General features: G+C 40.3%; 2 protein-coding genes across 4 annotated transcripts; one reads left to right on the forward strand and one right to left on the reverse strand.

Moving 5' to 3' along the window:
- Positions 1-229: 229 nt before the first annotated feature.
- Positions 230-9,895, reverse strand: pkd2 (polycystic kidney disease 2). 2 transcript variants are annotated; one of them, XM_070828115.1, is made up of 16 exons: positions 9,661-9,895; positions 8,964-9,520; positions 8,270-8,383; positions 7,033-7,166; positions 6,151-6,401; positions 5,752-5,976; positions 5,215-5,443; positions 4,943-5,113; positions 4,156-4,337; positions 3,937-4,057; positions 3,726-3,824; positions 3,110-3,231; positions 2,870-2,987; positions 2,582-2,745; positions 1,437-1,584; positions 230-1,201 (listed from the first exon to the last, which is right to left on the reverse strand). In XM_070828115.1, exons 2-16 carry the CDS (start codon positions 9,385-9,387, stop codon positions 992-994), a joined length of 2,712 nt encoding a protein of 903 aa, XP_070684216.1. In that variant the 5' UTR covers positions 9,388-9,520; positions 9,661-9,895; the 3' UTR covers positions 230-991. The 2 variants fall into 2 exon arrangements, with proteins under 2 accessions (XP_070684216.1, XP_070684215.1); XM_070828114.1 differs by lacking the exon at positions 9,661-9,895 and having other exon boundaries at positions 8,964-9,561.
- Positions 9,896-13,761: 3,866 nt separating this feature from the next.
- Positions 13,762-24,493, forward strand: g3bp2a (G3BP stress granule assembly factor 2a). Of its 2 annotated transcripts, none has more exons than XM_070856520.1 (13): positions 13,762-13,929; positions 15,654-15,772; positions 15,857-15,938; positions 16,935-17,108; positions 17,345-17,435; positions 17,532-17,637; positions 17,783-17,963; positions 18,333-18,434; positions 19,135-19,237; positions 19,331-19,390; positions 19,597-19,728; positions 19,858-19,985; positions 21,199-24,493. In XM_070856520.1, the coding sequence occupies exons 2-13, from the start codon at positions 15,678-15,680 to the stop codon at positions 21,478-21,480; spliced, it is 1,536 nt and encodes a 511-aa protein (XP_070712621.1). In that variant the 5' UTR covers positions 13,762-13,929; positions 15,654-15,677; the 3' UTR covers positions 21,481-24,493. The 2 variants fall into 2 exon arrangements, with proteins under 2 accessions (XP_070712621.1, XP_070712622.1); XM_070856521.1 differs by having other exon boundaries at positions 19,858-19,976.
- Positions 24,494-27,204: the final 2,711 nt, after the last annotated feature.

A 27,204-nucleotide genomic window follows, 5' to 3' on the forward strand; every position in this document is an offset into this window, starting at 1 on the left:
ATCAAACAGCATTTATATGTAAAACACTGCACACACTCCTATGGACAAGTGGAACTAGAAAAAGCTTCACTGGTTTGGCTCTATGATTATCTAATGTTATTTGTGTTAAGTGTGCTATAAATAATGTTAATGTGTTTAAGAAAGAGGGTGTTGGAGTCCCATTTATGGCTGTTTCCTGCTGCTGAAAGCATCACAAATAAAACAAACATTTATCTTAATAACACTTTATTTGGCATTGCAGATTAAAAAAAGAAACAGATTGTAAAAAAAAAAAGTAAGGCACAAGGAAAAAAATAACAGATGCATGGGTTTCCCATGTACACTAGATGCACTCCAAATCGAAGTTTGTTTTAAGTTACAATATGTAGCATAAAATGATAATAAGCTATTTAATTTGAAGCTTAATTGATGTACAGAGGATGAGTAAATATGACAGACTGTGCCACACTTGTACCTACTGTATATTAAAATGATGACAAAATAATCAGGAAAATTAACAGTCATAAAGACGCCTTTTTGGTATTTGTGTAAGTGTGGATACAGAAATCAAAAGCAGGAGTGCATATTTCTCACGTAACACTAAAATCATAAGCTGTGTATTCTGAGTACAGCTGCTTAAAGGCTGGTGTGTGTGTTTGTGTGTGTGTGTGTGTGTCTCCAACACTGCGTCTAATACTGTGACAGAACTGTACTGAAAATCCTTCATTATTCTTTAACCTCTTTCAAACATTTTATGTTTCCTTTCATCATCCTGTTAAAGTAATATTTGATACAAGCTTAAGACGGTTTAATGAATACTTGTAGATGTCTCTCTGCAGGACCTCACTCTCTTTCAGTGCATTTAAGTATTTGAGGTGGATTGTGTTTGATTTTGTCACCTCTTTTGTAATAAGTCAATGGTCCCACATCTTCAGCTGCTTGTACCGCTTCCGGGAAATTTCCAGTAGAGAGTTTCTTGCCAGAGTGGAATATTCTTCACCGGGCCAAGTCTTCACACATGGCTGCCCCCATTAGTGCCTGTGTCAAGGCCGTCGGTGGACAAGGAGGAGGACGGACGGGGCCGGGGGCCGACAGGAGTGGCAGGCTGTGGGTGGCTGACCTGTGAGACCATATCATCAGACTCCCAGCGCTCCAGTTCCTCCCTCACCAGCCTCTCCATCTGCTCCCTGTGGGTGTCTGTGTCTCTTCCCAGACGTTCATCCTGACAGACAAAAACAGATTAAAGTGTGCAGTATGTTTATACGCGCATAAGAAACCAGGTTACATCGAATATCTATTGTAACTTATTGTTAAATCTGTATATTCAGCATGGAGATATAGTTTTTTGTCATTGTTTTTCTGTGTGTATGATCTGTTGGATAATATAGGGATATTTAATATAGCAGCTTTAAGTGCATGTAAAGGCACTGACTGTGTGTCCATCCACTGGATCTCACCTCCATGACTCCATCCAGCATCCTGCCCAGCACATCTCTCCTTTTGAGCTTAGCTCTCTCCATGGCCTCCAGCTTCACTATCACAGCATCTATCTTGGATACTATGCTGCCGATTGAGTGCTCCATCCTGTCCACACGCCTCACCAGCCTGACAAAGAGAGAGCATTAATTCCCTTTACAATATTACATGTTTAATCTGTCATACTAATACTGTCATAGTCATTCAGATTAATATGTAAGACTCAAAACTGAAAAAACAATATTATCTAAAAGGATATTTTAAAATCTGGGCTCCATTTTTACATATTTTGGGTTTGAAATCACTGATAGGTAAAAAAAATTATAGAATTGGTCAAGTAGATTGCTTCAGCCAGCAGCCACGAGGGAGGCAAACAGGCTACAGTGGCCATAATGGAAACCTGTCAAAGTATGTAGACTATAAGTGCTCGGATCATTTCAGAGTAAGACCTGCAAGATTCTTTTTGTTTAACCGGAAATAGCCTGTATATCACCCTCTTTACCGTCATCAGACTGCACTGACAAAAACAGTAATTTTACTTCACAGAACACAGGAGTAGTTGATCTACTGCTGCCTTGATCGGTATGTTTGTTTGTGTTATTGTGTGACTTTGGTGTTTAAAAGAATTGGTTCACACCTGAACTAATGTACTAAAAGCCAAACTCACAGCAACTAGACTAGCAACTACTGTGTTCTGCCAGAAGGTAAAATTACTGTTTTTGTCAGTTAAGCCTGGTGGCTTTGAAAAGCGCAGTATATAATTGCTGTCTCTTGTTAAAGGATCTCTGAAGGGCTTTCCATAACGTTGTCAGATGCTTTGGATAACAATGTGAGCCTGTCAGTGGTAAAAACTAGCACTTAAAGTGGACGTACTTTGATGGGTGTGGTTGCCCTGAAGGATTACATTACACCCATATTAATCTACTGGATCAATTCAATAACTTTCTTTACTACCAGTCATTTCAAACCAAAAATAAGTTAAAAAAAACTATAGGACCCTGGTTTAAAAATATCAGAGTTATCCTTTAACATGATTTCTGTCAAAAGATAGGTGTATGTACGATTATGGCTGTCACAGATTAACCTGTATGTAAGTTATAGAATAAGAATAATAAAAGCTTCATACACTTGAAACTCTTCATAAGAGACACCCCCTGAGCTGCTGCCACGACGACGAGAGCTGTGACCGCTATCTTCATCATCATCTTCCTCTGAGTCGTCCTGGGTACGAGGGAAGCTTCGCCCAGTACTGGGTCTAGTCAGCGAATTGCGTTCCAGGTCTAAGTCCTCCTAGCATACGAGCAGAAACACACTGAACATCTGCATGTGTTGTGGCCGAGTGTACAGGATTTATTAGTAAAACCATCAGCTCTTTTTTTAATAAATGGAACCAGCAGTTGGCATCACCACTCACTCTTTCTTTCTCCAGGTCGTCTCTCATTTGCTGGTGTTCGTGCTCTGTCAGCTCTTGATCACCATCGTGATCATACTTGGCAAAGATGGCCTGAATCTCTGCATCTGTGTGGCCCTTTCTGAGCAAAGACAGCATAAAAACACACTCAGTATGAATTTGATATTTACAAGACCAAACACAAACATTGAAATAACATAATAACAGTTCATGGCTTTCTGCATTATTCAAAGTTTTGTTTACCCTTTAAGATCCTGGCGGAGTTCATCAAAGTTCAGTTTGCCCCCAGCCTGACGCAAACTGTCGGAGATGTCGTCTACAGCTGTCTTCTTCAGTCTCAACTTCATTAAAGCTTTGTTACAACCCTGAGATAGGATCAGAAGACTTACATTTAAAATTACATCTGGACTTACTTAAGTCAGTTATACCTTGTTGTTATGTGGTACGTGGCACAGACGTTGATAGAAACATAATTAATGACTCTGACAGAATGGATCTAGTGTCTCACCGTTACTTCTCAGCAAGAAAAGCTCAATTAGCACCTTTGTGATTTTCTCACACAAAATCTGCCCATTACAGCCCTACTTCTGCTGTTTCCTCTACACTCTGTATTCCAGCTATGCTCAGAAAGTGAAATAACACCTTCCCTGAGGGACATTCTGACATTTTCTAATGAGCTTTTTCTAATATCTGTATCTCCACCCCAAAATTGTAATATCTGGCTTAGCTGGTGGAAACATAGCACTTGAAGGTGTTCACTCTAATCCCTTAACCGTTCAGTCATTATTGCCGTGGCGGGTAGTGATGATTTAATGGAAATCCGCCTCACTAAAATAAACAACACATGGCAGTTCAATACCTTCTTAATGAGGTCAGTCATTTCCATCTCGGACCTCTGCTGGGACATGTCAGCCTTCACCTCAGAGTATGTGTCATTGATGATGGCAAGGAACATGTTCTTTACAGAGAAGAGAATAAGAATAATGTACTCTTGTGTTAGTGAGGGGCGTATGTAAACAACATGAACAAACATACCACTTCAACACGGCAGGTGTGACTACCCTACTCACCATGAGAATAAAGAAAATGAAGAAGACGAAGGTTGTAAAGTAGATTGGTCCGAGCACCGGATTCGCCTCTTCTATTTCCGAGAACTCAAAGTCCCCCAGAATGATACGGAACTGGGTGAAACTAAACAAACAGCAAAGCATTTCAGCATTTTTAAACAACAGGAAAAACATCAGTTGAGGTATTTGTACTTTTGCGGACTACACTTTGAATGCTCTTACATGCTGGCTTGGAAAGAGCTAAAATCGTCGACTTGGGTTCCGAACACCAAGTAGGCTAGCTGAGCATACGCCAGGAAGATGATGAAGAACATGATGGCGAAACCCACAAGGTCCTTGGCGCAGCGAGACATGGTGCTGGAGAGCTGACTCATGGTCTTGTTGAAGTTGATGAACTTAAAAAGCTGAGAGGATGACAGACATGATTGTTCCTTAGCATCCACTGTGGTAGTTTTATGGCGCTTTTCCATTATATGGTTTTAGCTCTACTCGCCTCGACTCGCCTCTATTCGACTCGACTCCACTCGGTTTGGGTCGTTTTCCATTACAGTTGCATAACACCTCAAAGTGGGTGGGGGCGTCATAGCAAGGTGGACCGAAACTCCAGTGGCGTAATTTGTATGCAGCACAAACACAACACAACTAAGGACATCGAGTGTTTGGTTTGCGCGTGGCCGTTTACCTCGTTCACAGAAATAATATCGCGGTTGCTGTTGCCAGGGTTTTAAAAATGGCAGGTTTGATTCTTGTGAACGAGTTGCTCTCATGACTCATCCAGTGACGTCACTCCCTGGCCTATCAGTGACCTGCAGTATGTTGCCATAACATTTTTGGCTCGACTCAGCTCGCTTGGAACCCCGGCAGAGTAGGTACTAAAAAAGTACCCGGTACCAGGTATTGTCGCCTAGTGGAAAACCCTACAGACAGAGTCAAGTCCAGTTGAGCCGAGTAGGTGCTAGTGGAAAAGCGCCATTAGAGTGACGATGAAACGAAAGATAAACATTTATACCTTGACCCAGGAAAAAAAGACGATGATGGCAGCCACATTGTTGAACTGGATCTGCAGGTTGGCCAAAGACTCAAAGCTGGGGTGAGCCGTGTGGTTCTCCAACAGGCCTTTGAGAAGGTTACCAACCATGGCTGTTCTGGTTACGTTCATGATAATAGCAACAACACTCAACTGAAAAAAGAGCAGACAGCGCAAATTACAACGTCAGCCAACCTTGTTAAAGTGACCATTAAATTAGTTTCATAATCTCAAAATATGCCTTTGATACACACCATGACGATGAAAACATCCAGACAGTTCCACAGGCTCTTGAAGTAATGCAGGCGGTGGATGCGGATCTCCAGCACCTCCTCCACTACGTAGTAGAGGATGAATAGGCAGAATGCCACCTCACAGAAACCCACAAAGTAGTCCCAGCTCGACACATATCGTATCAGGCGCACTGTTTGGAACTGCCAGGATGTCACCACCCCACCAGTGGCAGGGAACTCCACCAACAACCTGATAAAATGCATCAAATCATGTCAACTGTTTGTACTCATACAATGGTAGTTGCAAAAGAAAAATTATTCTTTTGTCATTTTTTAATTAGCATGGAATAAGACAAAATTTAGGTGTGAATTAGGTGCTTTCTTGAAGCTGTTAAAATAGTTTTTGGTGCATTTCATGTCTATCAAGTGCCGTTCTTCTGTTATTATTGTACCAAATATAAATATATATTAGTCAGTAAATGTGAAATCTAGTAATAATTATTCATTACAGCTCTACATTATATCGTAAATTGATATGTAGTGACTAATGATTGTTACCTTGCAATGCAGAAGAGGTTGATGTTCCCATTGTAGACAGAGAAGTCGAGAAAGACGGCTCTGGTGCCTCTGTCCAGCCACAGGTGGTCTTTAAGAAACTGCAGCTGGACTGCTGACTCCTCTTTAGTACGAGACAGGTCTTGGTAGTATCCCCCACCTCCATATTTAGAAACCTGACCCCAATAACTGCTCCCATTTATCTCACTCTCAGTTGCATACAGCCACCTAAAGACACCAGAGAGAAAAGACTTATGATGTAGACATTTGTTACTATAATACACAAGATAACAGCTCTACTCTGCTTTAAAACTAATTATGTAAATGTTATTTTGTAGCATGAACTATGAATTTGCACTGATTTCTAAATCTAACACCACCAAATTAAACACGTGGACTTACGCGGTTCCATTCTTGGGGCCAAAGGAGGAGGTGTCCTCGTTAGTTGGGGTGTACATGTTGTAGCAGTCCTGAACCTCGTCTCTCAGATCTTCGTGGACCGAGCAGGACTCATTGCGGACTCTGACCTGCCGGACTCGTGGCACCCCAAGGAGGAGGTTCTCATAGTAGATGAGACTCTGATTCTCTGGCAGGCTCTTGTTGTTGTACCACACCTCCCAGTACATGCCATTGATAAAAGGTCCCTCTGTGAACTACAAATGTAGAACAATGAGGATTATAACACAGAAGCACCAATCTACTCTATTTGATACCATTACAAAGTCCCAAATTTTAGCAATGATGAAATTAAAGGTGTGGTTCTACATTTTGGGGAAGTCACTTATTTACTTTTTTGCCGCAAGTTACATGAGAAGATCGTGATCACTCTCATGCTAAAACAGTAAATATGAAGCAACAGCCAGGAGATGCTTAGCTTAGCATAGCATAAACTGAACACAAGCAGAAACAACTAGTCTGGCTCAATGTGTAAGTAACAAAAAATCCACCTACAATCACCTCTAAGGCTCAATACTTTGGTGGTAGAAGGAGAATTTTGCTGCCGTTGAGCAGAGCCAAGCTGGATGTGTCTTTTCCAGTCTTTAAGCTCTAAGCTAAGCTAACCAGCTGATATGATAGTCTGTTAGATATGAGGCGATTTTCTCATCTAACACATGGCAACAAAGTGAATAAGTGTATTTCCCCAGATTACTAACTATTTCTTTAAATATCTGCATTCAGTCTCCATGTGCAGATGCTTCCTTTCTCAAAATGTAACCGTAATAAAATATACACATAAAATATCAAAAGATTTCACCCAAAACAGGGATGAATTTTGCATTTTACCTTCCAGAAATCCTCCATGGTTGAGAGGCTTCTAAAAGAGGATGGGTTCCCGGCCGACAGCGGTGTGTCCAGGAAAAGCTGAGACATGACTTTGGTATAGTAGTACATATTGGCGCTCACCATCCCATAGGTCACTACAGCACAATTAACAATATAACATAAGTAATGTTCCTATTAGCATTAACTACATAATAACTACATTAACACATAAATGTGCTCCTTGCATCCATGACCCTGCAAAGACTTGATAAACACAAAAACTAAAATCAAAACTAGGTTAAACTTAACTGGGTTTCACCAGTGCGTTACTTTCTCTATAGTATTCAGTATTCATTGAGGAATAGCTCTGGAAACTGCTTTTAATATTCAAGCTCTGCCTGGCAGAATATGGCTTAATGCAGTCTGCCAGGAAGTCATTTCCTGATCCACCCTAAACCACAGTTTGGCAGTTTTCATTGCAGCAAAAAGAGCACAGGGAACCGTTGCCATTAGTTTTCTCATCAAACACATCTTAAATGTGGGATTTCTATCAATTTGTTTACCATCACAAAATGCATCTATTATATTTGTGGTGTTGTCGGAGTTTAAACCCACTGACAAGTGTCGGAGATGAGATTTGCAGCAGCCAAAACCCATAAGAATACACTGTGAGCTTGAAAAATAATAAGAAGCGTCCAGGCATGCATATTTGGTGCCACATTTAAAGAGCTTCCTATCAGTCATTGTCAGTTCAGCTCAGTCCAGGACTGGTTTTTAGGGCACAAGCATTTATTTCATAAATATGTCACCAAAAAGATGTATATTACATATTTTGGGCATGCTCCTTAAACCATGTACCTACTGTATGTTTATACCTAACACCCAATTGAGAATGTTTCTGATCATAAATCATTAGTTCATGTACTATTAATTACTGTAGTAGAGTTTTTGCAGTTATTATAAGATAAACCAATGTACTTACTGCTCTGAACTAACAGGAATGGGTTACTGACATCAGTCAAACTGTGACTTTGGACTACCACTGCGAATTAAACCTCACAAAGGTTTTACTGAAGAGTTAATACTTTTTCATTGTTCTCTGAGGTCTTTGTGGAGCTGTCACACCGCCATGACTGGTTTATTGTTCTACTCTAAACTCTAGTTATTACAGATGGGTGATTTCTGAAGGGCCTGCCACCCACCCTTGAGCACAAATCATTTTCAAGTCGTTTTGCAGGATTTGTCAGTGTTTACTTACAGATACAAACAGTGATGAGGAATGTGATATATGTGACCATCTCCCTCAGCACGTTCCTGAGGTACCTTTCTCGACTGCTGTCACTGTCCTCCATCAACTCTGTTCCCCACAGAACTGCAAAGACAGACGGCAATTCAAGAGGACATCGGCCAACAGCGTAGAGGGAGACACGATAATGCAATAAAGCTTACAGTACATCCTACTTTAGACTCAACTATGGTGCTAGAAAGAGGAGAACTGCATTGACTACATTAGGAGTCCCCAGATATATAAATACAAGACCACAAACCCAATGTGATATAAAAAAAAAAAAAAGTCCATATCAGAAAATGTATTAGGATTTAAGATGAGATTGTTTTTTGTCTTTCACTTAATTTTACTGAAATTGTCTAGAATTTGTTTTACCCTCTTTGCACCTATCTGGTCCAGTTAATGTCTTTATTACATTTACGTTTTCCATTTGGTTTGCATCACGTTTGACTATTGCTGGCAATTCCTCATCTGATGGGATAGTGTAGGATAAACCTAGACATAACCCTAACCCTATAACTAAATACAAATCTGATTGATTGCTTGCTATAGTGAAAAATAAAAATAAACTTTAACATCCCTAAACCCCAGCAATCATTTTACTATCTTACATTATCATGGTGTTAGTGATCTAAGATAAGAAAGCATAAAAACACTGACTAACTTCTGATCTTTTGGAGTATCTGCTTCAGACAGCTGCGGTGCTCATGTCTGTCCTGCTGCTGGGCATCCACGGTCGGGGTCGGGTACAGTCCTCCCCGGGGGATGTGGGTGCTGCTGCCGCCGCCGGTGTAGCTGCCCAGGCCGCTGCTGCAGCTGCTGCTGGAGGCCGTGGACACCGACCTCCTCCCGGGACTCGCTGGAGGCCAGTCGGCTTCCATAATCTCATCCTCGGGCTCAAACCCGGGGTTGTCCCGGCTCCACGCTTGCCTGGACGGAGGGGACGGGGTGCCTATCACTCCTCCGAGCCCCAGGTCTTGATGCTGGATGTTCTCCATCTCTATCCCCTCCCCGGAGTCCAGTCTGGGCGGCAGCCTGCCAGCCTGGCTCAGCGGTAGCTGCTGCGGTCTGACTCGGGATGAACTCATGGTCCAGTTAGCTACTATACTTTTATCCGGTGTGGAGCATTTGAAGAGTTTAATGCAAAAACACTTAAAAATAGCTTAATGGTTATAATAGCTGGAGCATTTCTGGCTTCAGAGATACTCAAACGTTAAAAGCCTAAAAACAAAAACAGTTTGGGAAAGTTATTCAGAAAACTAACTAAATATCCTAAACATATGAAACGCTACACGGTGTGTAAGAGTGACGATAAAAACAATTAAATAACAAAATCCTGCGTCGGTAGTTTTCACTCTCACCAAACCGTTATGAAAACTTTCCCGGAGAAAACGATCTTCAGTCCCGTCTCAAAATAACGATGTCGAAGCCTTTAAAGCGTTTAAAGTTGTTACATAATAAGCTAATAAAGCTGTTGCCTGTTCAGGTATTTACATGGAAGTGACGCTCGCATTAAAATGCCGTGTTTATGTGAAACAAGAAAGGTAGTTTTCTTGCCTCAGGACAGCCATCTTGTTCTTGAGCTGTTCCCCCAAAAAGTCTCCCACTCTCATTCGTTTGGACTCAGGTTACATTAGGAGTCATGGCGTCGCACTGAAGGATGGAAAACGCCTCTGTGGAAAACAATTTTCATGGCTAAAACATCCATTGCGTCCATTTTTAATAATTTTATACTTAAATCAGCAGTTTGAATTTACAGTATTAGGAGATTAGACTGGCTTGAGATTGTTTGTGTTCATTCGTAAAAATCTGCATTCAGGCCTCCAAAGTGCTAATTTTCTTTAAAAACTTTTTTGAGCGTTTTTATTACGGCCAACGCGCCTGGTATTTGTTTAAAATGTTTAAATCAGTGTTTTTATTAAAGTAAACTTTAACGTTACATAATCTCTGTCTGTTTGGGTCAACGGTTGCCATGACAACGGGGCCTGTCTCATCCATTGTGTCTCAGCTACATGGGAGCTAAATGACATGTGCAATAACTGTTATCATTATCTATATACACGTTTTATAACATACCACATTTTTTGTATGCAGTTGATGATTAATGTGTGTGAGTTGCAGCTCTCCTGAATTTCGTTGTGTGTATATATTTCTATCTGTGAAGTATATAGGAGGCAATGATAATAAAGGAATGTTGAATCTTTATAATCCTGAATAATTATGTTATATTTATAATTATGCTGTTTTAGCCAATTTGGCTCTTTGCAATACAACTTTTGCACATTAACTCTGCTGTAAATGCTGAAAGTTATCTGAGGACAGAGCCACACCTGCACGAGGTTAGTCTGGTGTACTCAGTGTCCAGTTTTTCATTTACAGCAACCAAAAGTCACCAGTTCAGTCATGTTTACCGCCTGCTCTGTCTTCATTGGAGAAAGCAGTGATGGAAAACCAATTTGGAGAAGGAATTCTATCTGTTCTTTCACTGTATTTGGGGATGTCCAAAGATCAGACAATGTTTCTGAGGAAGTGGGTTGATTAATACAAGACATTTTGTCAATAAAAACAGTAGTGGAACTTAAACTCTTTATTCTGGACATATACCCACAACAACATAATCTAAAACGCAAAGAAAAGTTTCTTAACATAAAAAAATACTGATAGGCCGAGTATTGGGTGATGGCTTAAAGAAATGTCTACCTGCTTACCTTTGGAAAAAATAATATACACAATTAAAAATGAAGAAGAATTGTCCCAAAGCATTTGGGTACCATTTATAAAGTATTTATTTGATATTCTTGGTATTTAGTTAATTACCTTACTTTATTTAGGATGTATTTATTCGTGTACTGTATTCAATGTATTCATTTACATGTGCCTATTGTGTAAGTGTATGTTTGATTATTGTCTTTGTTATAAAATATGCACTAGATAAACAGATTGTTTGGGAATAAAGGTACCATTGGGAATGTGTAAAGTTTTCTTTTTAAAGTCTCCAAAATTAAAGTTCTGCAACATCTACTTTATTTTTATCCTATTATAATGTAAACTGATCCAACAATAAGTTAGTTACTTGGAAATATAGAATGTATATAGCAGGATAACACTGATGGTCAAAGTAACAAAGATATAGTAGCCTAATACAGAAAGGTACTTAAATTACAAGCAAATATATATAGTGCAGGAAACAGGGACCATATTTTCACACTGCTATTATTTCAAAATAGAAAATCACAAACTCTGTCAAAGAATATTATCAACTCAAAATTTAGCAGGCTCTACATGATGTCTGACTTTACACGTTCTAAAAAGGTTAAGTCCCTAGGCTTAGAATTGTGTAAATTGTTGTCAAACAGAACCTTGTTCATAGAAAACATTTGCAGCACTTGCCGAATTACATTTAATTATTAGATGACATTGTTTTTTCCCCATATGTGACTCGTGATTTTCATTAGGGTAACAAAATATACATGTTAATGTTATGGTTTTTAACTTCAAGAGTTTTTACATCACTGGATCTTAACCCAAAGTAAAAGACACAAAGCTCATTTGACCACTTGGTGGCACTCAAAATCCAGACTTGTTAAAACTGAACCTGCACCAGTGACAAACTTAAAAGTATCAGGAATGTATCCCCATTGTTAAGTTTATGTAAATTTGAATCAAAGCACAATTCTTGTTTGACACAACATTTATTGCATGGCAAACAATGCAGCAGGCTTTGTGTCATGGCCGACCCCTCACTGTGACCTCTGAATGGGAGTGGGTGAGATTTCTCATCATTATTATCAAACTGAGGAAATGTGCCAGCTGATGTACCATCTATGAGACTGAGAGTTTGTTTTTTGTGATAAAGTTGAGATTATTTACTATCATTCATTGCAACTTTTGAATTAAAAGCATTTTCCACATTTAGCTCATATTGACCTGTAATAAAAAAAGACATATTTCATTATATGATAAGGGACCTCTCCCTTATGTTTGTCATTTTAGAGGAAGTCTCTGGAGCTGACCTGAGGGAGCAAAACACTGCAATAACCATTCATGAGGTGACATGACCTAGTTTAATAAAACTGATACAGCTTGGCTTTCTTTGCTAGAGCCTCTATGTCTTTTCATTGTAAAAATTGTGGCATTTTCCTCTTCTTCCTCATTAAAAATGTCTAATACTGCACTGCAGTTTCAAAGCAGACATGCTCAGCCGTGACATTGGCCGCTCTTTTTGCTTCGGATATGTCTTGTAGCACATGTAAAAACACATGGAGATGTTAATGAGGTTAAAATCTTGATTTTCACTGGAAGGGGTCTCTGAGTCATGCTAGCGAGCTCAACAAGTAAACACTGTGCAGGGAAACAAAGAAGCAACTCTTACTAGAACGAGTGTAACTTTGTAAGATATCCACTTGATTTGATTAAGTTGGACAGACTCGTATTAACCTCAGATAAACTTCTGAATACACTACAAGTGAAAGTGCCTAAGGGAGGGATCACTCATTATAAATGGAAGGAATGATTACAGAAACCAATTTCAGTATTTATAAGTGTTTATAAGGACACCTGAACATGTCCTTTAAAAAGACAAGCATGAAGCATGGGTCAAACCCCCAAATAAGCTGAATCGTACAATTTTCATGGCAATTTTCATTATACCATGTAAACAGCCTAACCCTGATGACATCCATCCTTCCGTTGTCTTATCTTTAAGGTTTGCGGGGGTGGGCTGGTGCCAGTCCCAGCTGACATTTGACAAGAGATGGGGTCCACTCTGGACTGGTCACCAGTAAATCACAGGGCCAACACATAGAGACAGACAAGTGTTCATGTTGACACTCGTGGGAAATTCAACCTAACCTGATTGACTGTGGGAGGAAGCCGGAGTACCTGGAGAGAACCCACACATGAACAGGAAGAACATGCATACCCCACACAGAAAGACCCCAGGCTCAAACCACAAACCTACAGATTCAAACCTGGAACCTTCTTGCTGTGAGCAACAGTGCTAATCACCGCACCACCATGCTGCCCTCCTGATGACATCATCTGGGTTATTTTTTTTAGATATACGAACGCTCCTCCAGCACCAAAGAATGCACTATGTAACTGTTTACTGTAAATGTATCCTCATGTACAAAATCTGGAAAATCTGTTTACCAAAAGCACAATTTTCAGGAGTGATTTAGAAAATATGCAAATGTATGGAAATTGCATTAACACGTATCAGTGCCCACACTGTACTCGCAGCATGGATGGTTTTTGATGCGCAAGTAAGCGTAAACGGATGATAAGAAGTACTATGAAAGTGATTATCAATCAATCAATAGAAAGTTTGGGGGCGGGGTTATTTGTTTGACGTCATAATTTATGTTGCCCAGTGTAAACAGTCCATTGGCTGAATCTCTGCGATGGGGGTTCCCTGCCCCAGATTGCAGGGGTAAAACAATAAATAGAAGCTATCACTTTAAATCTTCAATCTCTGGTACAGCAGAGATCATAAACTGTTAGTTAATAGAGCGTGGGAAACATCACAATACACACCTGGGATACTCTGTATTTCAGAGCAGTTTACAGTCGAGTTACTTCAAGTTATTTATTACTAATAATTCTGTCTACATAGATAGGTCTTTCACAAGGTAAGTTAGCCATCCTCTTGAGCTAAGTCGGCTAACGCTATGACAAGCGACGGTTAACCGTGCCAGCTAATGTTAGTTAGCTGCATTGTCTAGTGAAAACCACGACTGCTCGACAGACAGACAGTGGTCATTTAAAGTTGCCAGCTAGATGTGTCGCTACTGTACAAATAGCCCACGTTGGCTGTCTGGTTTAAAATGATGCGCATCAACAAAATTTGTTAAATCTGCCTCCCTTTGTTTTCTTTGAGCTAGCATAGCACTCAACTTGTTTCATTGATAATGGTCCGTCGGTCGGTGCCGTTTGTGTGAAAGTACAGCAAAGTAACATCTTGACAGTGATCCGTTTTTCTGCATTTGCCGAAATACAAGTGTGTTAGATGAAATATGTTCCCATCGCACGTTGCAAAAGTGACCACTGGGCTGCAGGAAAAACGACGACGCCACAAGTTAGCTGGAGCTAATGTTAGCTAGCTAGCCAGCAATGTCGCAAGCTTGGCGTTGCTTTTCTGTTTGCCCGGCTAGCGTTAGCCATTTATGATGACAGCGAAGAGGCGCTCCGCTCAGAATTAACAGCCCTTCCGCTGTTGTTACAATCTAGATAATGTTGATCTAGCTGACAGTAGTTGCACAGTGCTCTTGAGATATCTGGAAAATGCACGTAAAATCTAAATCATGAATCTGGCACGTCATACGGCTAATGAACATGCGACAAGTGTGAGAGATGTTGTTAGCATAGACATGAAAGGCCTTACTCGTACAGTAGGCCACTTATCTTACAAAGGGCTGCACAGATGTTTGCGACATATCGATGTAATGTATACTTTTAAAGGAATCATTTATTTGTGGCTCTGTTCGTTTTCTCCGCTGCCAATCTTCAACGCCTGCATAAGTCGCTTTTCTTTTTTATCTGTAGCCGGTTTCCCTCTTTGTCTCATTGGGTGAACGTGATGGCGCAGTTGAATGTTAGCTAGTGTGTTAGCTAGCGAGCTGCACAGCCAGCTGTCTTGCCTCTGCCATAGAATTGATGTGGGGCAGATGAAACACTGGCCTAGTGAGACCAAAACTGAAACATTGTTCTGCTAAAAGGAAACTTATGAATTCGCCTTTTCACTTCCTGCACTTGCTGCTCAAACACATCTATGCTGTTTACCTGAGCCACAACAGACATTAATGTATACTATTATGGACTTCCTTTTAAAATAGCCTGGCTTAAAACAATGTATGTTGCTGTTCAACTGGCTCGAAGCATATATTTCTAAATCAGTGTAATCCTAGATCAAATGAATGTAGCCAGACACACAGCCCTGCAACAAGCCCAACTGCAATGAATGTTAGAATGCTCAGTTTTAGTTTGAAACAGTTTTGGAAAGGTTCAACTTGAAGTTTTAGTTTTTTTGTTGTTCGTTTGAAAATTGTATTGTCACACAGAATAATGCAATATTAGGATAAATAATTGGAAAGAATAACACTATAAAATTCATTAGCACCATAAATTGGAATCTCTTAAATGACCATGAAGTTAAATAACCGCCTTTAGTTTGAACAAAAGCTAAATAAGTAAAATGAAAAACTATAATTTTAATGAAGGCAGTGTATTGCAGGGCTGAAGAATTAGATTGCATTTTTCTAAGCTAGATGTACCTGAACTGTCAACTGAGTGCTTGTGTAGGTGTGTGTTATTGCAGTATCATTACAATTAAATTCTTGTTTATCATCTGTTTCAGCACTTAATATTGTTTACCAAAGAAATGGTGATGGAGAAGCCAAGTCCCCTGCTGGTAGGGCGGGAGTTTGTGAGGCAGTATTACACACTCTTAAACAAGGCGCCAGATTTCCTGCACAGGTAATTACTGAAATATGATGTGCTTGACATTAAATCTATAGGCGCTGGTAGCACTGTTTAACTGTCATATTGTTGTGCCATTAGGTTTTATGGAAGGAATTCTTCCTATGTTCATGGAGGACTTGACCCAAGTGGGAAGCTGGCGGAAGCGGTGTACGGGCAAGCGGTAGGTGCATGGACCAATCGTGTAGCTTCACATTGAACTTACTGTATAACAGCTCTCTGGTACAAGCTCATTCATACTGATGATAAAATAAGTATTCCTTTTTAGTGAAATAAAAAATGGCCCAAACTGAATCCTCAGCCTTTCTTTTATAACAACGTGGCGCTGAGTGGTATGGCTTTTAGAGAATAATGCTACAGTATATGATATGTATCTCAATGAATACACATTTTCTTTAAAGTAACATATCGTGAATCCTCAAATACTGACTTAGAGGATGGAGGGGACCGGGCCTTTACACTAAATATTTACTTGAATTAAAAAAAATATATATATATTACAGTGGCAGTAGTAACTACTAGACAGTAACCCAGCTAAGCACCACAGGTAGAATGTAACTAACTATATTTACTCAAGTTTGTATACTTGAGTATTTCCATATTCTGCAACTTTATATTTCTACCCCACTGTACACCTCAGAACAAAACAGACCCATTTTCTGATGAAAAGTCGACTGTTTAGACATACTTTCTTACAGGACAGCATCACTACAAACACATAATGATCTTATAGACCATGATGCATTGCTGTAGATGAAACCAAGCAGTAAATAAAGTAGATCAACATTCTACAGACAATCATCTACAAAAGTAGCATACAACATACAAATTAGTGCGTGTGTGCTTTGTTGTGAAAGTGAATCTTTCCATCTTTAATTAATGTGCAAAGTAAAAAAAAAATCACTGGCTGACCTAAGAAGAAATAACAGTTTTTTTTAAACATGGCAACAAATGTTTGCTTTTCAATGGTATGAGTTGGCTGTTTTGTATTGGGAATAAGTCGATGGTCATGGTCATAATTGTTTTAGTGCAAAATACCAGAAAAATTGGCTCAGGAAAAAAAGAAATGGGTTTTTAATTACAAGATGGTGTTGATTTCTACCAATTACCTCCTTTTTATTTATTTCTCTTGGTTGTCTCCTTTTTCTGCATCTCTCAGGAAATCCACAAGAAGGTCATGTCCTTGCAGTTTAGTGAATGCCACACAAAGATCAGGCATGTGGATGCCCACGCCACACTGAGTGATGGAGTGGTGGTGCAAGTCCTCGGAGAACTGTCCAACAATGGTCAACCCATGAGGAAGTTTATGCAGACTTTTGTGCTTGCTCCAGAGGTGAGTACTTCTGCCTGCATGTACTTATTAACAGGCATAAAGTGTACGTGACAATAGCAATAACGCCATTATTTCCTGAAATGTATTTACTGTAATAATTAGACATTTTGTGCCCAAAATAAGTAGTCCTTCAATTTAGATGACTGGCTTTGCTTTCTTTCTTTTTTTTAAACAGATGCTCTTTAACACAGATTTTTTTTTCTTTCTCTCTTTTTTTGCATGATGAATTTGCTTAGGGTTCGGTGGCAAACAAGTTCTACGTCCACAATGACATCTTTCGTTATGAGGATGAGGTTTTTGGTGACTCTGAGGCTGAGCTTGATGAGGGTAAGATGGTCACAAATATCCCATATTGCTTTTACGTGAGTTTTTTTTGTTGCTGATGCAAATAAGTCAAATCTGTATTTATTTTCTTTCACTTAGAATCAGAGGAGGAAGTTGAAGAGGAGCCAGAGGAGAGGCAGCCATCCCCTGAGCCACTTCAAGAAAGCCCCAACAGCACCACCTATTACGAACCTCACCCTGTCACGTAAGCTAATACTTCACCATAACCTCAAAAATATATTAATCTTTCTCCTTCTTTTTTTCTTTTTTAAATCTAGCATGAAGGATTTTGCCTTTTTTAAACTGAGGTCATCTGAGGAAGTGACAGCATGTTGATGTGTGCTCTGCAGTAATGGTGTGGAGGAGCCCATGGAGGAGCCAGCTCCAGAACCCGAGCCGGAGCCTGAACCGGAGCCCAAAGTAGAGGAGATAAAGCCTGAAGCAGATGAGAAGGTTCTGGAAGAGATGGAGGAGAAAGCCCCTTCACCGGTCCCTGTGGAGTCCCCACCAAACACCCAGGAGCCCCCCAAAGTAAGTTGTGTGATTTACTTCTCAGTGGTTTCCATCCTTAAGATTATTGGGGGTCATACTGCTGTAAATTCAATGAATCTTTGTGTATCTAACCTGAATGACTTTTTACACTTATTTTACACTTGCACTTATTCTTGCTGTTTAAGGAGACTTTTTTCCTGCACAGGAAGCATTTATATTAATTCTATATTTTACATTAAGATTAAAAGATACGTTTTCATGCATTAGAATCTCAGGTTTCTTAAATTAAAGTCATTTTGGTATTCACAGTCCATCTGGTGGTAACATGCTCTCCCCAAAGGTACACCTAGTGTGGTGTTGAGTGGTTATTATTACAGCCCTAACAATGCGTTACTGCATCCCTCACAGACTTTCTCGTGGGCTTCGGTGACAAGTAAAAACCTGCCTCCTACCGGCACAGTCACCTCCTCTGGAATCTCACCCCATGTTGTTAAAGCTCCAAGCTCACAGGTAACAAAATGCCAATGGACCAATAACATTTGCAGAATGTTGCTTAACCAAGTGAACTAAGTATCTGAAAAAATAAGGTTACTTTATCACATTAATCCTAAAATCATAAAAGCACAAAAAAGACATCAAAGCAACAACCCCACAATAGATGCCGTGATTAAAATCCCTGACAGCTGACAAATCACCTTGTGGTTTATAATGCATATTGTCATATTGCCAAACTGGTGTGTATATCGTCAAACATAAGGCCATCTCTGAAAGATGGCGGACGTCAAACTGATATCTGCTAAATCCCAAGATTGGTGAGGAAGGTCACTGGCAGGCTGTGATACGTTATGATAATGTGACCATTTACGGATGTTGGTCAACCAAATACAAAAAAAGGGGCTCAAAAGAGTCACACTCAGTTGTAATCAAACAATAAATCTACAATTTAAATGTTACTGACCAATATGCAGTTGTGTGATTTCACAACAAAAACAAACGAGTAAAGGGGGGAAAAATGCCATCAGAAAGAAGTTGTTCTTCTGTTTTAACTACCCAAAGCAATTTGCATGACACCAAAGTGACTTAAGACTAAAACAAATAACCAGCTCAGGGTGGGTGACCTAAACTGATTCTTCAAAGCACCATGTGAAAGTGCTGATGAAAAGGATGTGTGGTTCATTTAGTTCCTTTTTGTGTCACTATCCACCTTCAGCCCAGAGTTGAAACCAAGCCGGAGACGCAGACAGCACCTCTTCGGGCCAGAGACCAGCGAACACGGGACAGACCAGCCTTCACTCCACGGGGTCCCAGACCTGGTAATGCAGAGCCTCCTTACAGATACAGAATAAACTTTCTTTAGCTTTTCATTTGGGTTATTCTCACACCCTGCATGTTTCTGTCACTGTTAGATGGTGTTGCATCTTCGGAGTCACAAACGGGAAAACCACACTTGAGTTTTGTTAACAAAGGTAAACATGACTAAGTTCCATCTGAATAATTCTAAAACCCTGTTTTATGATTATTCTTTGATCACTCTGAGATAATATGCAGGCATTGTCTTCTTCACATGGAAGTAGTTTCTCTCTGTTGTTGAAAGGAATTTTACTTCTTAGACCATGATGCAGATAATTCATGTGAGCTGGTGTGTTTTTCTGCCCGTTGTTCTGACCTGCAGGTGGCCGGGGAGATGCAGAGTCTGGTGACATGGACAGCAGGCGGATTGCCCGGTACCCAGACAGCCATCAGCTTTTTGTTGGCAACCTCCCGCATGACATTGACGAGAGCGAGCTCAAAGAGTTCTTCATGAGTATGTTTCCTTGAAAAGGCAACACTTTGCCGATACTTTATGTCCTGTAAAAATCCCCCATAGCTGTTTTTGTGGAGATGAATGAATAGTCCTTAAATTACATTACCTTTTCTATCTTTTCTTTTGCAGCATATGGAAATGTTGTGGAGCTGCGGATCAACACCAAGGGCGTTGGTGGGAAGCTGCCCAACTTTGGGTTCGTGGTGTTTGACGACTCCGATCCTGTCCAAAGAATCCTGGGGGCAAAGGTAGAAGGGGCATGTATTCACATTTCATTACCCACTTTCATTCTTTTGGTGGTGGTTTGGTGATGCACATTTCTACATTAAACCCTCAGTCTTTCACAGTAGGGATAAACTGCCACAGGACATAAAATACTAAAAGCCACGTCTGCTCCACATATAATATTTGTTCCATATTGATTTATTTGTCAAACGTTAAAATGGATATTCAAGGCTGTGCTTAGATCAACTATATATAGCTTTGAGGAAATAACACAAAAGGAGCTGCGCTGCAACAGGTGCAGGTGCTGCACAACAGTTAAATGCTTTGAGGCAGACTGTAGAGACCCTGGAAAGTTATCGCCGTAGCAATAACTTTCTCAAACACTGACTTGGCGCAATGCTTCCCTACACCTTTTTTTAAAAAAAAATTCTCTATCTGGAAGGTTTGCTTGCACGTATCTGATTCTGGAGTGGAGCAAGGATCAGCTGTGGGACAACCTCAGATTTTTGGTCTTAACCCCTCTGTGGTCGAAGCGTTGCTGTGCTGATATTTTGATCTCATTAACATGAATGAAGAGGCTGCATTTTGTCTCTGTCACAGATAATACTGCTTCAATAGTCTGTCTACACAAGTGGCAGCTGATGCTCTATAAATCTACAGAAAAGCTATCTAAAATAAGTTCCCCATAAAAATCTGGATGTTTTGATAAATGAAAGATCAAACAGAATTTAGAGTGACAGCTTCAGGTATCTGTGAGACGTGAAATTCGATCCAGGAACTCAGTCCCAGGAGTTTGTAGGACCGGAGGTGAACGGAAAAATACTCTGCTCAAGTTTCAATGCAATTCACCAGGCGTGTGGACTTTGCTGTACTTGAGTGACCTGCTCATCTAAACTTTTTGCAAGACTTCCTTATTTTTTTATTTTTTTTTTGTTGTTGTTGCCAGAAGTCCCTGTGTTGGCATACTGTGACTCCATACTGGCCTTATAAAAATGAATGAGGTGGCTGCGTTTTAGTTTTTTCATGCAGGGGAAAAGTCGGTCTGAGCACAGCCTTGGAGATTAATTTGTTTCAGTTCCTCAGAACTGGTTTGGACAGACCAATGTGACACAGCATTGATTGCATGGGGTCTGGGACAGATTAACAATCTTCTGTGTAAACTAGTGAATGATGTGGGTTGTGAAATTGATGGGGAAATACTTGGTCTTGGATTATCTGTACTAAACTTGCTTTCTCCCTGTGCAGCCCATCATGTTCCGAGGCGAGGTGCGTCTGAATGTGGAGGAAAAGAAGACGAGGGCGGTGCGTGAACGAGAGATCCGCGGTGGAGGAGACGAGCGTCGGGACATGAGGCGCAACGATCGGGGCCCCGGAGGTTCGCGAGGCGTCGTGGGAAGCGGAATGATGCGCGAGCGTGACGGGAGGGGACCACCACCTCGAGGCGGCATGGCCCCCAAACCTGGCATGGGCTCTGGGAGAGGCTCTGGTGGCCAGGGAGAAGGCCGCTTCACAACCCAACGCCGCTGAGAAGAGCACCACCTGCAGTGTGGAAGTAGTACCGCGTTCTTCATCTTCAACCGTTCTCGTTAACGAAAAGAAATCTTCATGTATAAACGTATATATTTGTTTTTTGTTTTATTTTTTATTTTTTGTTCCCTCTTTGCTTTGGAATGTGACACAGCCAGTCAACCATTTGTTTGTGAAATAGACAAAACAAGATAAGCAAACAAAAAATTTCGCTTATTAGTTGTGAGCTGAGCATCCTTTTCGGGTATCTCAAGAATTCACAAACTTTAATTTGTAAATTCGTGGAAAAAGGCAAACCAACCAGGAGTAATCTGCCACATTAGGAGGGACTGATGAGACTTAAGTACGACAATACAGCCCATCATTTGGAAAAGAGATTATATGCCTTGACTTAACTGGGGCGCTGCTTCACGAAATCCCTCTATTGCACATTTTATATGGTAGTTTTCTGCCCGTTACTGTTGGAAAAGAGTGAGATGCAAAATTTGTGCAGTTCCAGGGGAAAAGCTTGCCTTTTACTTTTTTCCTTTTGAGAGACCACTGCTTCAAAATTGCATAATGCACTCATCAATATGCACTAATGGGTACTTTTGTCGTATTACATTGACATCCATGCTCGGAACGCAGCTGGAGAGACCTGTTTTGTCTCGAAGCGATACGACTTTCCGGGGCAGGCCTCGCTTACAGCCTGTCTGCTGTGACCAATGTACTATTCACACTTCTGACCCAAAACGACGCTTCAATTACTGCTGGATGGACGAGATGACAAGCAAATCTACATTATATTTTTCCTCATTTATAAATCGAATAAGAAAAAGAGCTCAAATCCTGGACTTTCACCAAATGAGTGGGGGGACAAAGGATAAACAAGAAACAAAGTCGAACAATAGAAGAGTGGTGGTAATGATGGCTGCTCGCTCTGTTTTTTCTTTTGATTCAAAGTTTGTTTTTCTTCATGTTTTTCCCTGCCAGCTAGGCCGCGGCGCTGAGACGGACGACATCTCCCTCCCTCCCTCCCTCCCTCCCCCCCTCTTCCCTCCCTTCCTGTCTTAAGCGCGGAGTAACAGAATAAATGTACAGCAAAAATCATAGTTTACTGTATGTTTTGTTCTCTGTGTATATTTTCATTTGTCTCTCGACTTGAAAAGAGCATGATGGTGCCTTCTTTCACCTTTTCCAGTCTTACTAAAGCGTAAAGCGGTTTGGGGCTCGCTGCCTCCTAATGCGGAGCTGCTCACCCTGAACTATTGTCTTCTGGGAGCAGATACAAGAAAAAATTGCAGTATTCACAAGATTTAAGTTTTTCAGGTGCAGATTTCTTTTTTCCATACTGTTTTACTACCTAAGATGATCTGTTGTGAGTTTTGTACATTTGTTTTGTATTGTGTCTGTTCTGGGTTTTGTAGAGACAAATAGGTGCCTCGAGTTCTGTTCGACGTTAAATGGTTAAGAGGTGCATTTGAAGAATTACTCCCAAAAAAGGTACATATAAGATGGTGACAGTGAGACGCTTGGTCCTTGGTTTAACAAGTCATAGCTCTACAAAACCGTGTTTTCAGTGAAATAAGATTTGCGGTTTGGGAAGGGTAAATGTCTCACAGTGTGATTCAGATACTGTTGATCATTACTTTCAGTCTGACCGTAGGTTTTTGCGACTCATGGCAGCACTCGGGTTAATCCCTGGACTCAAAAGTTGTCAGACTGTTCTTTTCTCAGCAACAATTTTGTAATGATCTGTGCGGGTGGGCTGGCCGTAGTTCCGGCCTGCAGACTAGCAAATAATTGTGCTCACTTTTCTAGCTGTTAATGCATTTGTATTTTCATATGCTGATTATTCATTGTGCTTGTTTTCTGCATTTATTTTTTCCATTCAAGGCAAGTCTGATCTGAATGCCATACTAGTCATCTACTTTTCCTCTAGTGTATTTACTTTTTACCACTGGGTAGGGAGGGAAGACCTTTGGTCTCAGCTGGAAAGGAAAACATGACAAATGAGATGTGTTTTGTTTTGTTTTGTTTTTTTTATTTTATTTTCGGTAATCTTGCACTGAAACGGGAAGTGAAATCGATGTAGCATTTTTCTGGACAAATATACTAATGAGGTCTTCCTTGTCTGGTGGTATTGCACTATTTCCAATATTTCTATGACAGTTTGTCAGTTTGAATGCGGCCTCCAAATTTTTCATTTGGCATAGAAAGAAAAGGAAATTGGCACTATTTGCTCTGTTGCAGCTGAAACAAGATTTAACTTACAGACATGGCCTATTTTACTTAATTTCCCACAGTAAAGCTCAGCTACTCTCCCTTGTAGTTGAGATTTTCAGATTAGCTCACAATAGAGAGACTCTTAATTTGTTAACATCTGTCTTTGACCTCATATTACAGACAAAATTACAGCTCTTTGGTCTTGGAGTGTTTTTAACGGACAGTTCTCATTGGTGCCTCTACCGTAAATGTTTATTTGTCAGGTAATTGCTTAACATGGGCACTTGACTGCAATCACACTTTCTACAGCAACGGTCAACGAAGACAGTGGCGAAGAAGAGCCATCATGCTTTCAGACCAATCTGTGCTTTTTACATGGTAGTGGTGGTGAAAATATTGGAGCATGTAAATTTACGGTCGGATAGTTCTTCTTTTTCCACTGAGGTTTTCAACAACCCTCCCTTTTTCCAAACTTGAGAGGATCCTCAAAAGAAGAGGGGAAAAATAGAACAGCTGTAAATTTAAAATGCAGTAGAGTGGATCCTCATTGTGAATCATTCCAGTCCTTTTTTGAATGGAAATAGAAGTACCTTCTTGGCTTTAGCAGGTGTGGTAAACAGTTGGCTGCCATCTTAATTTTACTGTGTTTACCCTTTACTTGTTGCTAGTACAAAAGTGTTGCAGGTGGAGAATTTTTTTTTTTTTTGTTTGTTTTTTAGTTATTTTTTTTCTTTTGTTATTTTTTTCCTTTCTATTTTGAATGTGTTGGACTTAACATACAATAAACTACTGATATCAGCACCACTAATACCGTTTGTCATGTTTGCAGGTTCCTCCGTAAAAGGCTCGTGTGAATAACGGGCTGTTGTCACACGTCGCTATGCTCACCAAAGCAGAGAACGCCGGTATAAATCAGACTTTCCCCAGGCAGGCAGGCTTGGAGGGATTTGAAGCAAAGGAGAGTCTCCCTACTGTGGTACAGATCTGACAGCTGACGCGGGCAGCAGAGAAGACATAATCATTATTGGATTCAATCTAATATTACAGTTTTGGCTATAGCTATATTTCTATTTTGTAAGCACTACATGGCATTACACTTATGATTAAAGGGGCTCTCCACAGACTTTACATTTTACAAGATCAATCAAAGTGTCACAGTTAGTCCTATATTAAGTATTCTGTGGCTCTGGAAAAGCTTTGTTAAGGTTGGGGGGGGAAAAATCCAAGCTTTGGTTTTGGAGGCCACAACTTTAAAACCCAAACTAGGGGTGTGGAGTTTAAATTATGTGGGTGTTTACTAGGCAGGGAGGCTAACATTGATTTGTGTTTTGGTAAGTGTAGGATCCAGTGCTTTTATAGTAGTATAAATGTTGTGTCTCTGAATTCCCCTTATCCAATTGAGGTGTAATACTAAATTGCAGGAATACCCCTTTAAAGGACCACTTTTATCACCATGGAACAATGATGAAGATAAAATAGAGAAAGCTTTTAAAGTTGAAACTTCTGTTAAAAGAGGGCATTTTATGCAACTGGACTTTTAATGTGTTTTCAACATAAATATGTTTCCCCGGTGTGTCCACAACCTCTCAAATTATGAGAAAAGATCAACCTCTCTCTTTTTCTCTGGCTTGATCTTTCAGTAAATGTGTGTAAAAATGCTCTGTTTAGTTATGGCCCCGCTTGTGATGTCACACTGGACCTTTTGAACGTGTGACCTCGTTCAGCGTTAGCATGCTGTTAGCATTGTGTTAAATGTGTTTCTGCTGGAGATGGCAGAGTTGATGTGGGAGTTGTTGGGCAGCACCTGCTCAGGGAGCTGACCAATCAGAGCAGACTGGGTGTTCCTGGAGGGGGGAGGGGCTTAAAGAGACAGGAGCGAAAACTGAGCATTCAGAGAGAGGGCGAAAAGAGTACGCAGTGTGCACAGTGTCAGAAAAATAACGTTTTCTTTTTGAACATTGCGGCATATTACACATTCATATACATATTCTAGTAGGACCAAATACAAGTATGAACCTGCTCACCTGAAATGAGCAGAATATGTTTCCTTTAAGCCTGAAGATTAACTGCTGCATGCATTTATGTTAATTTGTGTTAATGCAGTGACTCCAGTTTACAGTTGCCACCCTCACATGTTCAAAGGATTTAATGAGTTTCAGGATCACATCCAGTGTCTCCTCAGTCGCCGTCATGATCCTCTTCTGATGACATTTCACTTGATGTCGACTCAAACCTTTGAGCTGGGAGGGGACCTGTTTGATACCCCGCTGGACTGCCGGTGCTTTGAGGAAGCCGGTTCACTGGGAGGTGTTTATCTTTCTGAAGATCCAAGGGCCACTGAGGAGCGGGGAGGAAGCCAGATGGGTGGAAGAAGTCAACTTCCTCCCTACATGTAACACTGACTGGATTAGATAGGAGAAAGTAATAAGGCATAATAGGTGGGTAGAATACTGGAGGTGGAGGGGGTTTCTGACGAGTATCCTGTCCTGGAGCCTGCAGGTGGAGAAGGGGGGGATGATTCCTGTCAGAGGATCATCGGTGATGGGAACAATGTGTACCAACCCTACCTCTGCACAACACAACTGATGGTCTCAAACACATTAAGAAAACAGGAAATTCCGCAACTTAAGTCTTGACAAGGCACACGTGTTAATGGAAAACCATTCCAGGTGACGACCTCATGAAGCTGACTGAGAGAATGGCAAGAGATCATAAATATCATATATCACTATCACATTGGATTGCTTCACTAACATCACTTTATCAAGAGAATGTTAATTACTTTAATTACATTATTTTTTCCTTCATGCACCCAGAGAGCAGCTGCTATTGAAGACACTGAGCTCACATCCTCATCCATAAAACATGGAAATTACTGCACTCCCATCCTAAAAAACCAATGCCGATTACCAAAGCATAGAAAATGAATGCCCATAAATTAAAACCATAGATACTACAATAAACAATATTCTCACTAAGTAAGTAATAAGCACTGAAACAGCGGTGTTGTTCTGTAAATTGTTTTTGTGTTTCCTCTTGTACAACTACACTACTATACAGGCAGAGAAATATTGTACATTTTTACAGCTGTAATTATAGAATCTCAATAAGATATTATAATTAATAATGATAATAATAATAATTATTATTGTATATTATAAATGTAGCACCCATAAAAACTTCACTCTGCTGCTTAAGTACAATGCTTCAGTATAATTTTCTGTTAAAACACCTATACTTTCAATTTTCACTTTTACCTTTACTAGTAATGCAGTATTTTGCATTATTATACATCATCTCTACATCACTACTGCCTTTTTATCACCTTTCACACAGTGATGAATCTAGTGGCACTTGTTCTGGTGTGTGATCTCTCACAGAATTATAATAATAAACTGATTCGATATTAAAAATGTGAATGAATGAGTTTTTCTTGCCCTTTAAATGACTGAACTCTTGTCTGTTGATCAGCCACGTATCGCCACGTCTGCGCGCATGCGTACTGCCCTCACAGTTGTG

Source organism: Pempheris klunzingeri, chromosome 3 (assembly GCF_042242105.1).
Source record: "Pempheris klunzingeri isolate RE-2024b chromosome 3, fPemKlu1.hap1, whole genome shotgun sequence".
Taxonomy (NCBI): Eukaryota; Metazoa; Chordata; class Actinopteri; order Acropomatiformes; family Pempheridae; genus Pempheris; species Pempheris klunzingeri.

What these genes read in the sequence shown, in the direction of transcription:
- pkd2 (XM_070828115.1), bottom strand. Translation starts at nt 9,387, where the DNA reads ATGAGTTCATCCCGAGTCAGACCGCAGCAGCTACCGCTGAGCCAGGCT. An exon ending in TGGATGTTTTCATCGTCATG is followed by an intron (nt 5,114 to 5,214) that starts GTGTGTATCAAA and finishes CTCTTTTTTCAG; the next exon opens with TTGAGTGTTGTTGCTATTAT. An exon ending in TCTTTTTTTCCTGGGTCAAG is followed by an intron (nt 4,338 to 4,942) that starts GTATAAATGTTT and finishes TCATCCTCTCAG; the next exon opens with CTTTTTAAGTTCATCAACTT.
- g3bp2a (XM_070856520.1), top strand. Translation starts at nt 15,678, where the DNA reads ATGGTGATGGAGAAGCCAAGTCCCCTGCTGGTAGGGCGGGAGTTTGTG. An exon ending in AAGCGGTGTACGGGCAAGCG is followed by an intron (nt 15,939 to 16,934) that starts GTAGGTGCATGG and finishes TGCATCTCTCAG; the next exon opens with GAAATCCACAAGAAGGTCAT. An exon ending in TTAAAGCTCCAAGCTCACAG is followed by an intron (nt 18,435 to 19,134) that starts GTAACAAAATGC and finishes ATCCACCTTCAG; the next exon opens with CCCAGAGTTGAAACCAAGCC.